At 40.3% G+C, this 16,057-nt stretch overlaps 1 protein-coding gene across 4 annotated transcripts in view; it reads right to left on the minus strand.

The window, feature by feature from the left end:
- AKIP1 (A-kinase interacting protein 1) overlaps window positions 1-15,553 on the minus strand; it is a 173,207-nt gene extending 157,654 nt beyond the window's left edge. For 2 of the 4 annotated variants that reach the window (XM_044067434.1, XM_044067430.1), the window contains exons 1-2: window positions 15,255-15,553; window positions 7,748-7,831 (exon numbers count right to left, since the gene is read on the minus strand). In XM_044067434.1, coding sequence (XP_043923369.1) covers window positions 7,748-7,831; window positions 15,255-15,422 — 252 coding nt within the window. In that variant the 5' untranslated portion in view covers window positions 15,423-15,553. The remainder of the gene's footprint in view (window positions 1-7,747; window positions 7,832-15,254) is intronic. The other 2 variants (XM_044067431.1, XM_044067432.1) reach the window with 2 other exon arrangements.
- Between the last annotated feature and the right edge of the window lie 504 nt (window positions 15,554-16,057).

A 16,057-nucleotide genomic window follows, 5' to 3' on the forward strand; every position in this document is an offset into this window, starting at 1 on the left:
CTGGTTGGCAAAGGAAATCAGACAAACCCTCCTCCAAAAGGACAAATCCTGGAAAATAAAGTGCAAAAAACTCTGCCTCTCAGAACTTTAAATACTTAACATGTCTATACATTAAAGAAATGGAGCATACATAACTCTTATAATATTAACGAAAATAAAGGACTTCAAATGTGTGTTGCACATGGATAGAATATGAAAAGCCTGGATAGGTTTTGAACCCATAGTCGTACGACTACCCATATTACTGCTTTGTTGATTAACATGTTGAACTACTTTACAGCCTGCCCTATGTGAGCTCCTAGTAGGAGTTGTAGGTACATACCAACACTCAACATCGATAGGTAAAGGATTATTATGCAGTAAAACAATGCTTAACAACAATTAAGCTTTTTTGCATCTGCAGATAATCATGAGATATACAATGATACATTCTCTAATGCTGTAATGGTGCTATTGTACAGTACATCACAGTTACTGATGGTAACACTGCAGAAAAATCATGATACTAAAAATAAGTCAGTGCATTATAAGTATATTTGCCCTATAGTTCAGTACCTATGTGGAGATCATTACATTTTGCCTAAATGTGAAAGATTTACTGTGGAAAAACCCACATTGTTAATCCATAATACCATTTTAATACCTGCAAAGTAAAGATTAAATGTGTTACGGTGGCTGTCTGTAGACATCACTGATTCCCTCCACCAGTAGCTCCTGATCCCAGAGCTGGAGGTTGTTGTAATGGTGACAAACCTGCACATCAGTCCTGAAGATCCTGGCCTGTCCAGGAAGCTCTCAGACAATCCACTTCTAAGCATCGATCACTGTAAAGTTCCTCTGGCATGTCTGCATCCTCTCCTCACTTAGGATATGCACAGGCAACAGCTGCATCATCTCAATAACAGTCCAGCTGGGCACAGTCTCCTCCTTGTGGATAGCTTCCTCACAGTTAAGTTGTAGAATGCCTTCAAGAAAAGGCTCACTGAAGTGCCACTCCATTTTCAGGCAGCAAAGAAATGGTCTGGAAGTGTAGTATTATATTTTAAAACTGGTGCAATGAGATTGGTAACAGCCCATCGGTAGACATCAAGCACATGCTGTACATCTACACATACACTGGCAACTACTGGGCATTTGCACGGAGCACTGCACACTTATGCTGAGCTACTGGTTCATGTGCCACTATTTGAGAACTTATGTAGACATCTGTGTATGCATTTCAAAAACATTCTATGCTAATGAAGCAGACTAATTATGTATAGCACAAATAGTACTTAATAGCTGTGAGTGTTAAGGTGCTCACACTGTTAGGTATACTTGCCTCTACAGTTGCAAAAGTGAAGCTTTCAGTAGGTGAGCTGCTTGTGATTCTATACTCACAAATGGGACTTATGTTCAGAGACTACAGTAGTAGTATGTCACGAGTCAAAAAGAATACATTAATAATTCATCACCAAATGCATGTGTTTTGAAATAAAGGGCACAGGTTTGCTTTCTATCACATGCAGGTGTATCGATACATGTCTACAAGTCATGAGTGTACTGGAGATATGGATGGATCCTGACCATATTTTCCAGGACTGCTGTACCTATTTCGCTTGCAGTTGGATTATGGGATTGTTTGCAAGGTCATACTTATGAATTTTAGTTTGCGGATGCTGAGTAACACTGCAGCATTTTATTTGACGGTCCCATGGTTTTCGATGGAGACTTCAGTGACATCAGCTGTCTCAGCCTGTGTCCATCTGAATGTGATTATATAGACGTCACTTTTAAGAAGTAGTGACACATTTGTTCCTAATGTGCTGATGTGATAAGTTTCAGGTTCGTGTGGTACTCATTACAGAGGTCTGTAGCTTATCATGCCCTACTGCATTAATGTGCGTTTCATACGCCCATTCTCTGTAGGGGTCATGGTAGGGATACTGAGATGTGCAGGTGAGCATAGATGTGAAGACAATTCCAGGTTAGCATAGTTGAAGTGGTGCTGTAGACAGTAAATTGCTGTAAACAGTCCCACAGACATGGGTCCAAAACACATCTCTGGATGCATGACATATCCTAAGATGTATGCTGCTAACAGCGTGTGGCACATTCTGTTTATATTTTGGTGTAGGTACATATGTGGCAACTATTAGTTGTCATGTGTGTTTATTAGGAGTATGTGTTAAATGTCCATGCACATTTCTTACATAGGCATGTGTTATCTTACATTGCAGTCAAACATATATGTGGTACAACAAAGCGTCTCACACTGCTGACAAGAATCTGTAAATAGGTATACTACATTTATACATCCTGACATCTACATTTCTTTTATTGCAGAGATGATAATTTCTCCAACTCTTTTGCACTTCTAATTCCATGACGGTAATGGATCACATTCCCAAGTCAAAGCATGATTTTAAAGTTCATGAAATTAGTATTGTTTCAGTCTTTTGATGTCAGCCAGAAGTGCTTTTCGCAGCACCTGCAACGTGCCCAGTAAGGTCTCCTTCTGCAATTCATATGGAGTTACATGCATCGGTAATGGGTCCACTTCAAAATACTGACTTTCAAAATCCCTAAACTCAAAATACGGAGACCAAAATCTCTAAAGCTCAAAATATCGAAGAAAAAAACAGTACAGCAACACAACTATATTGCAGCAGAACTACATACAGAAACATATTGCTCTTCTGCAAGTATAGGTAGGAGGAGCAAGCCTCCCTGCTCCCCCCATGTGGGAGGCAAGCCTCCCACACCCCCTGCTACTTAAATACATCAACTTTGAGATTGCACTTCACTAAAGTGCAATCTTGGAGTTGATATATTTAAGTAGCAGGGTGTGTGGGGGGTGCGGGGGGCTTGCCCCCCTGCTTATATTTGGAGAAGAGTAATATGGTTTGTGTTTTATTTGTTTCAGTATGTACTTGTGCTAGAATATAATAAGTGTTTGTATCATGTGTGTTTTCAATAGTTTCAGTATTATGAGTTTACAGTATTTTGAGCTTTAGAGATTTTGCTCTCAGTATTTTGAAAGTCAGTATTTTGAAGTGGACCCATCGGTAACATATAGATAAGACTCGTTGCTCCTACTACTTCTGGTTTGATTTCCATTCCTGCTTGACACCAGTATATGCTTCTGCTACACTAAGAAGGAAAGTCATCTTAGATTTATTCTCCTCATGTTTCAAAACTTTCACTGTGTTTGGGTCTTGTGAGGTCAGCAGATATGTATGCAGTCCCACAATTGCAGATCTATACATGTAATCAATTTTCAAGGAGGTCCATACCACCTCTGGAACGGGGAATATATAAACTCTTGGCATGCACTGATTTTTATAATTCATTTGATGAGCATGAAGCATCCTTCTTGTTTTCCTGTCTAATCTATCCAACACCTTTTGGGACCAGTCAGTCACTCCAAAACTGTAAGCTAGGACAGGAAGAGCAAATTGGTTTATAGCTTGAACTTTGTTCTTAGACGTTAATGCTGTTTTCAGGATTAATTAAAGTCTTCTATAATATTCCTTACCGAGTTCTGTTCGCGTGTTGATCCTTCATCACTTCTCAAATATTTATACACTCCCTCTTGCTAAAGTTCTTTTACATCACATTCTTGCCCAGAACTGATGTTTTCCTGGTGCTGCACCTTTCCTGCTTTAAAGGATATTTTTGCACATGTATCAAGACCAAATGACATTCTTATATCATCTGAAAAAGTTGACTACTTGCAGTTATGCTTTCAGTTCCTCATCTGAAGAGCTATATTAAATCAAAGAGCAGATGAGAAGTCTTTATACTCTGGGAGCCAAATTATAGCCATGACCTAATCTGTTAAGTAGACAGCATAACGGTTAAGGACAAGGGAAAAGAGCAGCGGTGGCAGACAAGTCACCCTTGAATATCCCCCTTTGGATTTTTATCCATGGAATACTAATTTGTACTCTATCATGGCTTAACTCAAAGTGGTTGCCACTGTTTCATGGTTGCTGTGATGTATTTTATCATTGTAGTGTATCTAATACATTTTTAAGCACTCTTATCTATGAATGTAGAATACCGTCAAATGCTTTTTTTTTTGTAGTCTATCCATGCCATACTTAGATTTTTCCCCCTTTACAGTTCTCTACTGTGATTTTATTTAACAAATGATCCTTTGTTCCATAGGACTTTCTTTTGTTACCCTTTTGTTCTATTGCCATAACAGAGTTTTCTTCTAAACGACTATAAACTCTGTCGGAATCAATTCCAGTGTATAGTTTATACATCATCGGAAGGCAAGTTACTGGTCTATAATTGTTAGGGTAGCTTGCAGACTTACTCTAAGTAGGAACATTGTTTTTCCTGTTAGCCAGGCTGGTGTATGTTCGGGATGCGCATATAAATAGTTCTTACTCATGGCTAAATCTTTGTGCAAAGATGTTAATACTTTTAGCCAGAAATTAGGTACTGCATATGGGCCTGGGGTTTTCTAATTAGAAGCTTTTCTTAATTTTGTTTCAATCTCTCTAGCCATTACTTCATCCCATTTCTCCCATTTCATATCCTGTATATTTGAACTTCTTATTCTGCCTTTTACTTTTTCTATCCATTTAGCATCTTTGTTACGTCCCACAGGATCTTCATAAATACTTCTCCAAAATGCATCTATTTCTTCTTTTTTTGGTGGTCTTTCAATTCCTTTTACCTTGTTTCCCAATTCTCTAAAAGTCTTTTTTGGGTCATCAATAAATTGCTTATTTTGTACTTTTCCTTTATATTTATCTGTGTATCTTCTAAGCCTTTCTGCCTGTACTGATATTTTTAGTTTATTATTTGCTATAATACAACTTCTTTACTACGGAGTATGAGATTATTCTAAAGGGCCTGCAACAATATGGCAGAAATCCACTTGTATAGACAGGGAATACACTGTGGAAAACACAAAGGTGGAGATATTACCAACATGGTAAATACAGTGGGTGGTCACAACCAATCACAGCAGACATGCCACTGGTGCTGCTCTGACATAATCTTCCATGCAGCCAACAGATTCCATCATTACAAAAGGGAGAAAAATGCCACTAGTGGAAGACCGCATATAATTCAGCCCAATGGAACAACTTTATTCTTGGCCTCTCATCATACCACCTGCCAGGGCTGCCAGACTCCTGGGGGAGGGATAGAGGCTGGTATCCCAAGACGCTGTGGTATGTGCGTTGTTCAAGTGCACGAAAGCATAGTACATGCATGCTGCATAGATGTACATTCAAACATGTCTTCTCTGTTAATATCTATTTCACACCAACTACCCACAGACCAGTTCAGAAGTACACCTTGGCTAAGGGAAGAACTGGTAAGACTGCCTGGAAGTGCTGTTTATTAATATAGGATTAGGTGCTTGCTGGAAGCAGCTTATGTACTGATGTACTATTCACCTTCACATAAAGGTGAGCACCATCTGCCATTAGCTTTGTATCTCTCTACTCTGGTAAAGTTGTCTAATTTGATCAGATCCAGGATAGTGTCAGAGTGCTTCCTACATACTGTATGCGTGTGTGTTTGCACTCACAGTGGCATTGCAGCTCTCACCACAGGGGGTAGAACAGTGCATGGCATGTCTACATGTATGACCATTTTTTACAATGCTATTATCAAGTTATTTTTTTGATGCCTAATAGGGGCTATCACTGTTCTCCAGTAGCATTGCACCATCCATGGCCATGACGACCAGGTAAGTCAATATCCCGATTCCTGATGTGTATAGTTAGTGAAGTATCAAGACTTTTTCACCCATCTTCTGGCCCATTCACCCTTTTTTATGTAGCTAATATGTGTCATGTTCTATATGGCTTGCCTTAAAGCCCTATCTCAATACTCTGTTCTACAGTTACTGAGCGGTGATCTATGCCTGGCACACAAGGCATCCTCGGATCCAGCTCTGATTGTCCTTTTGCACATCCGCAAAATGAACCGCATCATAACCACTAGATACAAGGATTTAAGTTTTGCTTGTGACATAAAAAAGATATGTTAGCAAGACAGACATATGTCGCACAGGATCCCCCATGTTTTGGAACAGAGTCAACATCCATGTAAAGCAGAGTCCACCCCTAACCCTATTTAAGTAAAACCTTGACTAATGGACAGGGAATTGCAAATTCAACCTGGGTCTGGCTCCCATGTCTCTGATAGACAGGCAGACAGTAATGCTCAAACTTGCATACCCCACCGCATAACCTCTAGAAACTTCCTAACAACTGGGTTGGATTTCATGGCTAGGCTTATAAAGACCATGGTGGTCGTTAGCCTAGTATATACCTATGAGACTATGTCTCTAATGGACACAGGCAGCCTGGAAATGGTTCAGGCAGCCTGGATATGGCTCATCTCCCAAGGCCCTTCTTACATTTATCAATGGTACCAGAACTTGTCAGAGATTTGAAATGCATGGCTAGACTTAAAAAAGACCCCTGTGATCGTTAGCCTACCACAGACCTATGAAACTCCAGTTTAAACCAAATGCCTGATTGAGCAAAGAAGGAAAGTCTATGAAACTTTCACCTTTAATTTCTGCAAGGGCTAAGCATACCTCCTGAACTTGGATAAAGGCAATTAAGACACAGAAAAACAGGGGGGGTTGGTACAAACAGATGTTAAAAGGAAAAGTTTGAAAGGCACAACAGACCTGAGGACACGGTTACCAAAACATTACAAATTATCACTGAAACAACTAAACGCATTTGGAATCATTTCACTTGGAGTGTCTGCTGCCTCGGTCCTAGTACGATTTTTTTTTCTAGTGAATGAGTTTAGGAAAAAACAGTAATTTAAATGATGTGCTTGTCCCAGTTCAAGGATGACAGCTCTAGTAGTGATGATAAGGGGTATGTTACACACACAAAGATGTTATTGGCCTTAATGGCCTTACATCACTGCAAGTCAGATGTGACAGTGGGGAACAGGTCGGGCATAAAGCAAAACAGTCATATGGCTATAAGCATGACACTACAATGGGATGCTAATCTCTTTTCAAACAGTGGGAAAAAATATATGATTATATCTCGGGGTTTAGGAGTACCTTCTGGCATCGGAGTTTAGAGGGTGACAACTGGCGGCAGACTGTCTGCTTTACAGGGGCTAACATTAAAAAGGAGTGCTTTACTTACCCTTAAGATAGTAATGGCTTGCAGAATCTCTGGCATGGGACATCACCTTAGCTCTTATGACAGCACAACTTGGAGCAAGGGGACTGTTCCAAGCCTGAGAGATTCATGAATTATAACTCATCACCCCACATCTGCCTCATACAATGCAACTGCTCCATCTACACATGATGGCTTGCATATCATACACATAGCTTGCAATATATTTACTTCACTCACTTTCTCTGGTTATCACTGTATGCAACACTAATATGTAGAAGAAAATGTTCACTTCATTTCAAAAACACAATTATTCAGTAACACTCTCAAAAGGCCCAATTGAAATCATACTTCTTTAACAAACACATACAAAAAAAAACTGAGCTTTAAAGTGGTGTTGATATAAAAACTGCTGCTACCCTGACAAAAATATAACAAAACTACTTCTTCCTTACACAGTTTCATTTGGAGCATTACTTATATCACTGTTGAACTGAATTCAAGTGGGAAAAAAAAACACTTGGCTGAAGCCATTACTTTATGTAAAACATAACCTGAACTACAACTTGCACAATAAACTCTCCACGGCCCTATACTAATGTTGGCTTTGACATTTCCCTAGTCAAAATCATCATTACCTGGCATTGTGCTGTGGTTTGAGCCATGAATTCCAGGACAGTAGCAAATGCATCATTTAGCGTTGCATATGCAGTTTCTTCCTGCTACAGAGAAGAAAGTGTGTTAGACTAAAAAACTTTATGGTAATAAACTGCAAAAATTTGCATGTTACGATTTTACCTGCAACAAAAAAAGTATTCAACATTATAGTTAACATGTTTTAAGAAGCAGTCTGCTTTTGCAAGACTACAACTTTAAAAATCTTTAACAAAACATACACAAAAAAGCACCAGGAGGTCCAGCAAACAATACAGACTAAAGCTAGTAGCTGATTGGAAGTCAAAGGAAAAACTAACAAGCTGCAGCAAGGCTTGATACTGGGACCAGGAACTGGTATTATTTACAAGAACGGTTAAACTTTCTTGTACTGTATTAGTGTTGCCACTAGATAAGACTACAGGAAGTCTGAAGTATGCCAGTCTGAACAATATCAATAATTTACAACAGGACAGGAACAATAGTATTCAAGGGGATTTTATTAACAGGTTGGCAGCTGGATCCTAGAAATTCAGAAATAACAAAGCAAGTAAGAGTGTTATTAATCAGCAGAGTAACTGCTAACAACAAAAAAATAGTACCAAAATAGGACTGACTTCTGTCTACATTATCAGCACTATTCCAAGCAAGAGGATAAAACCGATGTTCTCACTAATCACTTTCCTGACAGGCCACCTAGAGTACTTTGCAATTCTTTAGATCAAACATTCAGTTCTGAAAAAGCAGCTAACTGGCAGTGCTCACTGGCTGATGATAATACAAGCACCATCACCGAATACACTACAGGAAGGTCTTGAAAAACACCATTATGAAAACTAAAGTTTCCCATAAACTTAGGTCGGCATTGGAAGCCAAGGATAACTACAAATCCTTCCTTACGTTAAGAAGTTGCAAAATAACACCCAATTGCTCTGAATTTACTCAAAATGGACTACATACTCTGATCTATTGCATATTGTAAATATTCTAGCAAACAAATTTCACCGCAGAGACACCCTTACAAAACTCAAAAATACCAGAGGACTACATACACATACACACATATGTAATATGTAATATTTACATATATATATATATATATATATATATATATATATACACATATTTACATATAATAGGCTTTGTCCGTGAGGTTTGACACACAGCAGACCCCACGAAGAGGTCCAAACAGATGCGACAAACTAAGATTTTTACTTTTTTTATTTTTTTTTAAATATGATAAGACTGGACTCTCACCAGTTTGGCCTTGTTAACGCTAGATCATGTCTAATGAATCTAGTACTTTTTTTTTTTGAGAGGGGAACACAAAGCCATGGACAGTAGTCAAGCTGTCCATACAGCATACCTTAAATTTGCCACAGCATTTGATACTACATCACATGCCAACCTTATCAGAAAGATAAATGTACTCTAAATTGTTCCTTATGTTAGTGCTAACTGGTTGAGGGACAGAGCCCAGATTGTAAAGGTGGTAGGTGCATCCCCAGACAGCATGACAAACAAGCCCTACACCCAGATTATACATTAGCATAAAAAGCACCCCACTCCAAAATAAAAACTTTGTGACAGAACTTGGAATGAAGGTAGATCTCCTCTTTCTTTTGATCATCATATTGTAACAGTCATCAAGAAACAGGGATTCAGCAGTCCAGGACTTCTTATTCCGCCACAAATCAAACAGTTTAGCAATCAGTAGAACCAGAGAACTAAACATGTGCCGGCAAATAAATCATGGTAGAGAGAGACTTGAAATTCCTCTCTAGATCAATGTGACACACTGTCTTCCTTTAAGTAGTAATTAAGTAGTTGGATAAGTATTCATAAATTCATAGGTAGGTACTAGGCTATCAGCCCGAGGGCCTATACAAGCCCAGCCAAAAAGGTACCCTGGCTTTTGCCACCCAAGAAAATTATTTTCCTGTGCCACTGTCGAGCAGAGCCACAGAAGTGATCCCCAGGGTGAATTTCCTATTTCCCATCCAATCAAGATTTTTCTTGAAGAGTGCCAATGAGGAGCTTTGTTTGATATAGATAGGTAGTTTATTCCAGAGTATGGAAAGTCTCTGGAACAGGAATCTATCCCTCTGGCATGTTCTGTTTATTGTGGTGACAAGGTTTAGGTCCCTAGAGCGTGTAGCTCGGAGGGATTGGGATTTCTTTAAGTGGAGCATGTCCAACAGCTCTGGGTTTGACATAGCTTTGCATGTTAGGCAGAGATCACTTCTGAGTAGGCGATATGCGACGGAGAAAAGCTGGAGTTTTTTTGAGACAGCCTGCCTAGGGCATCTGTTTGAGGCCGGTAATCCTCTTTGTGAAGTATTTCTGTGGCCTTTCCAATTGTTGTAGAGGTCTTGTGAGGTACATACCAAAAGGGGCGCTGTACTCTATAATGGGTCTAATGAGTGATGAGTAGGGGAACAATGACCTCTTTTTTTCTGGATGAGAAACCTTTTGTGATGAGGGGTGCCACGTAGAAGGACTTCCTGACTACTGTCCACCTGTGTCCCAAGGTGTCTCATCACACTTTCGGTGTTAAGTATACTATCGCCTATGTTGTAGTTCATGGGTACAGAGTTTTTACCAAAAGGGAAGACAATGCACTTTTTGGCACTGAGCTTGAGGCCATGGCTTTGATACCAGGCATCTGTCTCAGTGAGACCCTTTTGTAAGATGTCCACATCGTTAGGAGTTTCGATTATGGCTCCTAGTTTGCAGTCATCTACAAACTTCATTAGCCAAAGACCTTCTGTGTTAGCCTGTACTTCAGAGAAGTAGGTACCAAACAGGAGCGAACCCAGGACTGAACCCTGTGATACTCCACTTGTCACTGGTCTGAAGTCGGATTTGGAGTCTGCTACTTTCACAGTGTGGGTTCTGTCAGTGAGCCAGTTGGCAACCCATCTTGTGACACAGGGATTTATACCTAGTTTAGTGAGTTTATTTGTAATTCCAGAGTGGGGGATGGTGTCGAAAGCCATGGCAAGATCTAGATAGGCTGTGTGAACCACCTTACCCTCATCTACAGCTTTGGTGACTGTTTCAAAGAAGTCTAACAGGTTTAGGAGACATGATCTACCTTTTACAATCCCGAACTGGGTGAGGTGCAGAGTTTGGAGATTACCAATGTCTTTGTTTATAAGTTCCATGATGATACATTCCATGGCCTTGCAGACCAGGCTCGTCAGGCTAATGAGGCGGTAGTTTCCGGGGTCCGTGGTGGCTCCCTCCTTGTGGAGTGGGATAACCGTCGCTGTGTGCCATTCAGTGGGTACAAAGCCTGAGGTGATGTTATGACTGAACATGGTACTTAGGTAGGGTGCCAGTTCATTCTGTAGTTCGTGTAGAACGCAGCCTGGGATGTTGTCTGGTCCCATGGATGCTGTGTTCTTGGCTTTGGAGAGTGTGGTTTTAACCTGCGCAGCCGTGATTATAGGAACTTTGCATTCTTCCGTTATAAAGATGGGCTCTTTAGGGGGTGAGGGGGGGGTAAAGTTAGCACTGAACCTATCTGCCAGGATATTGGCAATATAGGTTGGGTATGTATATTTACAGTGCCATTGTGCTGCAACTCAGAGTAGATCTGAGTGTTGCCATTGAGATTCTTGACATAACTATAGAATGCTTTGTGGTTGTCTTTAGAATCAGTGGCGATTTTGTTTTCGTAACTAGCTTTGGAGGATTTTATCAGGGATTGCAGCTTCTTACTGAGGCTGACCAGGGAGCTCCTCCACTCATGGGATTTTACTCTCTTTTGCAACAGTTTCTTCCTTGTGTTGTACAGTTTGTTTATGGCAGGGGACCACCAGATTGGCTTCAGTTTTTTGGAGGATAGCATCTTGGTTCTGTTTGGGATAGCACGATCCATGCACTCGTGTAGGTGCTTACAAAGTCGAATTGTGTAGGATTCAATAGTCGTAACTGTATTGTCCATCTGCATGTATGTCATGAAATTCACCACTTCTGTCTTAAGAAGCATGAAGTTGGCTTTGGAGAAATTTTTTACCATAGTTTCCTTAATGGGGAGTGGGGGCAGGATGTCTATGGTAATTAGCTTATGGTCGGATCGGACCGATGAGGCGTTGACTTCAGGTGTGGAACACCGGTCACTCATGTTGGTAATGACTAGATCTAGGATATTGTTGCCCCTAGTAGGGGTGTGGATAAGTTGATCCAGGGCATTGGAGTTTATGAATTCCAGAAAGCATTGAGCGAAGGAGTTGGTACACGAGTAGTTTTCCCAGTTAATGGTGGGGTAGTTGAAATCGCCCATTATTAGGATGTTTGGTTGAACCCTAATATTTTTCAGTACATCAAGAAAAGAGGAGTGGGAATCCTGGGGCATGGTGGGGGATCTGTAGCAAGCTACAATTTGGATTGCAGTTTTGCCCAGCGTTAGTTGCACTTGGATAACATCGGCTACGTTATGCTGCGCAACTAGCCTGGAGGTGTGGATATCCTTAATGAATATGGACACACCTCCGCCTTTGGTGTTCCTGTCCATATTACATGGCCGAAAAGTGTGGTATGAGTTATAACCTGGTAGTGCAGTGGTACTCTCTGGAGCCTTGAACCAGGTCTCAGTCACTGCACAGATATCGATGTTCTCCATTTTAAGGAGTGCCTCGAGTGAGTGCATTTTGAGATTTAGACTTCTAGCATTGAGTAGCATCACCCTCAGTTTTTGCTTGACTGTTCCGGTTAGTGGTGAATTTGTCATTTGAATCTTGCCTAAAAAAGGCACTATAGGGGCGGCAAGAACCTTAGCCAGTATCCGGAAACCCAGGGGTGACAGGTGCAGGCCATCTCTGGCAAAGCATCGTGGTCTGTCGACCATGTCATCCCAGGCAGACAGACACTGGATCCCTTTAGAATGACACCAGAAGCTTAGCCAATTGTTGAAGTCAATCATTTTGTCCTTGTACTGCGGTATCATTCTGGGTGATGGCAGAATGCTACTCAGGGCTAGGGTCATACCTGCCTGGGCTACAAGATCGGACAGCTCTTCCATGTCTCTCTTCATGTAGTCCAGGGAGGTACGTCTCAGGTCGTTCACACCAACATGGACAATGACAGAGTCATATTTGTATTTGTTGTGGAGTGACCTGAGTTCATGGGTTATGTGGCAGATCCTGGCACCCAACAGGCAGCTGACAGTAACCTCCTCCTTGTTTAGCCTGGTGAGTGGGACATCAGTATGCCTGACAATAGAGTCACCTATGACTAGTGTGTTGGGTACGTTGTTTTGCCTTATTGGCTGTGTTTGAGTGGCACACTGAGTCTGCGGGCTATGTGTCATTTGGGTTGTGTTGGGGGTGGAGGTTGCTTGCATTTCTGCTCTGGAGGTCTCTGTTGCTTGAGCAGATTATTATTGAGAGCCTCCACGAATGCTTTTGTGTTTCTATCTGTGGATTTTGGTAGTGTAGATTTAGTGAGGCTATGTGATGAGTGTAGTGTGGTGCAAGTGTTTACCTTCTCCTCTTGACTGTCAAGGTCAGTCTTGGTTGGAGATAGCTTTACCTCCAGTTTGGCTAGATAAGTGCATCTCTCACATGTTGTAGTGCTGCGTGGTAGGAGGAGAGGGTTGTCTGTGTATAGGAGGCAATTTCTACATTGCCCCAAGATGCCCAGATTCATCAGATAGACAGGAGAGAACACTGGGAGCTGACCCTTGGACATGCCTGAATAAAAAACTATTTTCCTCTAGATAACTGAGGAGAGAGAGTACAAGAGCTGTTTTTCTCTAAGCAAGTGAGGAAGGTAAGTACCAAAACTGTTTCCCTCTAGGTAGAGTGCCGTAGTAATTCGTAGGTTATTTAGTGCTTGCAACAAGTTCTGAACAAGTGCTGATCATGAATAAGCAAATTCAAGTGCTAAAACTAAGAATCTGTATCTGGACTAAACTAGTTACAGGAAAGGGGGAAAAACAAGTGCAAATGTGGGCTTTTAAATCAGAAAGTTGAGAGAGATGGAAAACTGCCCAAACGGCCAATAACTACAATTTCTGGGCCAGAACCACTCCTTAAGTGGTACATAGATTACCTAGTGCTTACCACTCCAACTGATAAGCTAGAAGGCTTCCCTCCAACATAGAAATCTTGGGGTGCTCAGAAGCTTACATACAGTCCTGGATACAGCAAATCTGAACATGGACTACACTAGTTACAGGAAAGGTAGGAAACAGGCTTAGAATTTTTTTTAATACAGAGAAGTAGCTAAAACAGCAGTAAAAACAATTCAAATGCAGTGCAAGCTAGCACACTTGAGTATGTAGCAATGCTAGACCAAATAGTTAAAAAAAATGCAATTCAATTAAAAATGACTAAAAACAAGTGCAGAAGGAGTCTGGGACTGGGGGAGTGTCCCAGATCAAATCTAGTGGGACAGCAACTGCAAAAGCCTCCAAATTTAAACAACAAGACAGGAATAGGGAGAGTGAGTAGGGGAGCACCTTCAGCAGAGATCTGAAAAACTATACAATGAAGCAAAAACAACAGTGCACAACTCTGAAGTCAGCCAGCAAGGATATAAAATTAGTCAAGCAATAATTAACAGTACACAACTCTGAAGAGCCAGAAAAATATACTTAGCTCTGTATATCTCCAGATAGTTTGAAGAGCACTCTGTCAGGACACAGGAAGGCTCCAGCAATGATATGATTATTCATCCTAATATGACTGGCCTTCCACTTCTTGATAAAGAAAATAAGGAGTAAGAGTGGATACTAGTAGGGCACAAATAGCCATATGCCCCAGTTGTCCAGTGCACTCTATGATAAGGCCGGGTCAATCACTGAACACCATAACCATGTGAAAGCGTTGCTATACAAAACATATTTTTATTAGGATTAACCGATCAAGGCTATTATTTTAAAAGTAAAAAATCTGCTTCTGCAATTTATGATTTTGCATTTAGTATAATTTAACACTTACAAAACATACATTTATGGGGGAAAGCAAACCCTTTTCCCAATTACTGTGTAAGATATCACACCTCCCCGTTTCTTACTGGATAATTATTTCTAAGATAACATACTGAAGGATGGCTCTTAACCAATCAGCGACAGTTTTAAAACACTGGTACTAATGCTCCTAGACACTGACAATATAAGAGAACGTAAATCAAGTTTTCTGAAATAAAGGAACTTTATAACTCGAGTTATTGTCATTACTTAGTAAACACAATTCTTTTTCCCCCAAAAGTCACCAGTTATACGAAGGATTAAGAGTGAGAGAGATATTTTTTGTCAAACTCGGACGTCTTTGAGAGGTATTTCTTTAAGTAAGCAATATAACACAATGTTTACTGATTAAGAGGTTATACACCAACAAGGTATATCTACTGAAACTGCACACGTCATCGGACTTAAAGGCAAATCTAAATACATATTTTCACAAGCGTTCACAAACATAAACAAAGCGAAAATTTAGCAATTATACTAAAGTTGTGAACTGTCATTTAAGATTCCGTTACCTCAGCACTACATACAACAGAACAAATCTGTCCTATATCACGATTACCCTTTTTAAACTCTATTGCAGATGGCCACACCACATTTCTGCTGCGAGTACGCTCTAAAACTTCACGGCTAAGTTTAGATGAACGCTGCAACGATCTGTCCATCCATTCATACTGCATCATAAAATATTTAATATCATCACCAGATTTTTTCCCCAAATACCAAGTACTCTATATCACTGGGATAAAATGAAAGTAGCGCCTCCTAAGGAGAATACCACGTGACGTTTTGTATCACATGGGCGATTGGACTTTTCCCCACTTACTTGCCAATACTGGTGTTTAAGAGTTTCAAGGAAGTTTGTTTACGTCATTAATCAGCGTTCTACTCTGCTCAACAACCAAGCGAAATATGCATTTAAATTATGCTTAATATGCGTCGAATTTGGTGATGACATGAGGGTGGACACGCCAGACAGAGCTCTAGACTCGTGCATTAGGATTATACATACCTTTCATTCAAGCTATAGTCATGCAACTTCTGAACAACGCTAAAAATAATAGTGGACAAGCCGACCAAAATTAGGGACGCATTTTTAAATATTGCTCTTATAAACTTAAAAAAATACTAGAATAAACGATTTTGTCTTAACTGTGCATTCTCTGATAAATAGAAATCCTAAAATGCAAATGTCTGTCATTATTCGTTCCTCATTTGGTATATCAGAAAATCATACAGTTTATTATCAGACCAAAAATACGAAGCAAAAATCCAGACATTCTGCAAAAAAACTGGACGGTTGAGAGGTGTCATAATT

This window comes from Protopterus annectens, chromosome 3.part1 (assembly GCF_019279795.1).
Source record: "Protopterus annectens isolate FY-2018-M chromosome 3.part1, PAN1.0, whole genome shotgun sequence".
Classification (NCBI taxonomy): Eukaryota; Metazoa; Chordata; order Ceratodontiformes; family Protopteridae; genus Protopterus; species Protopterus annectens.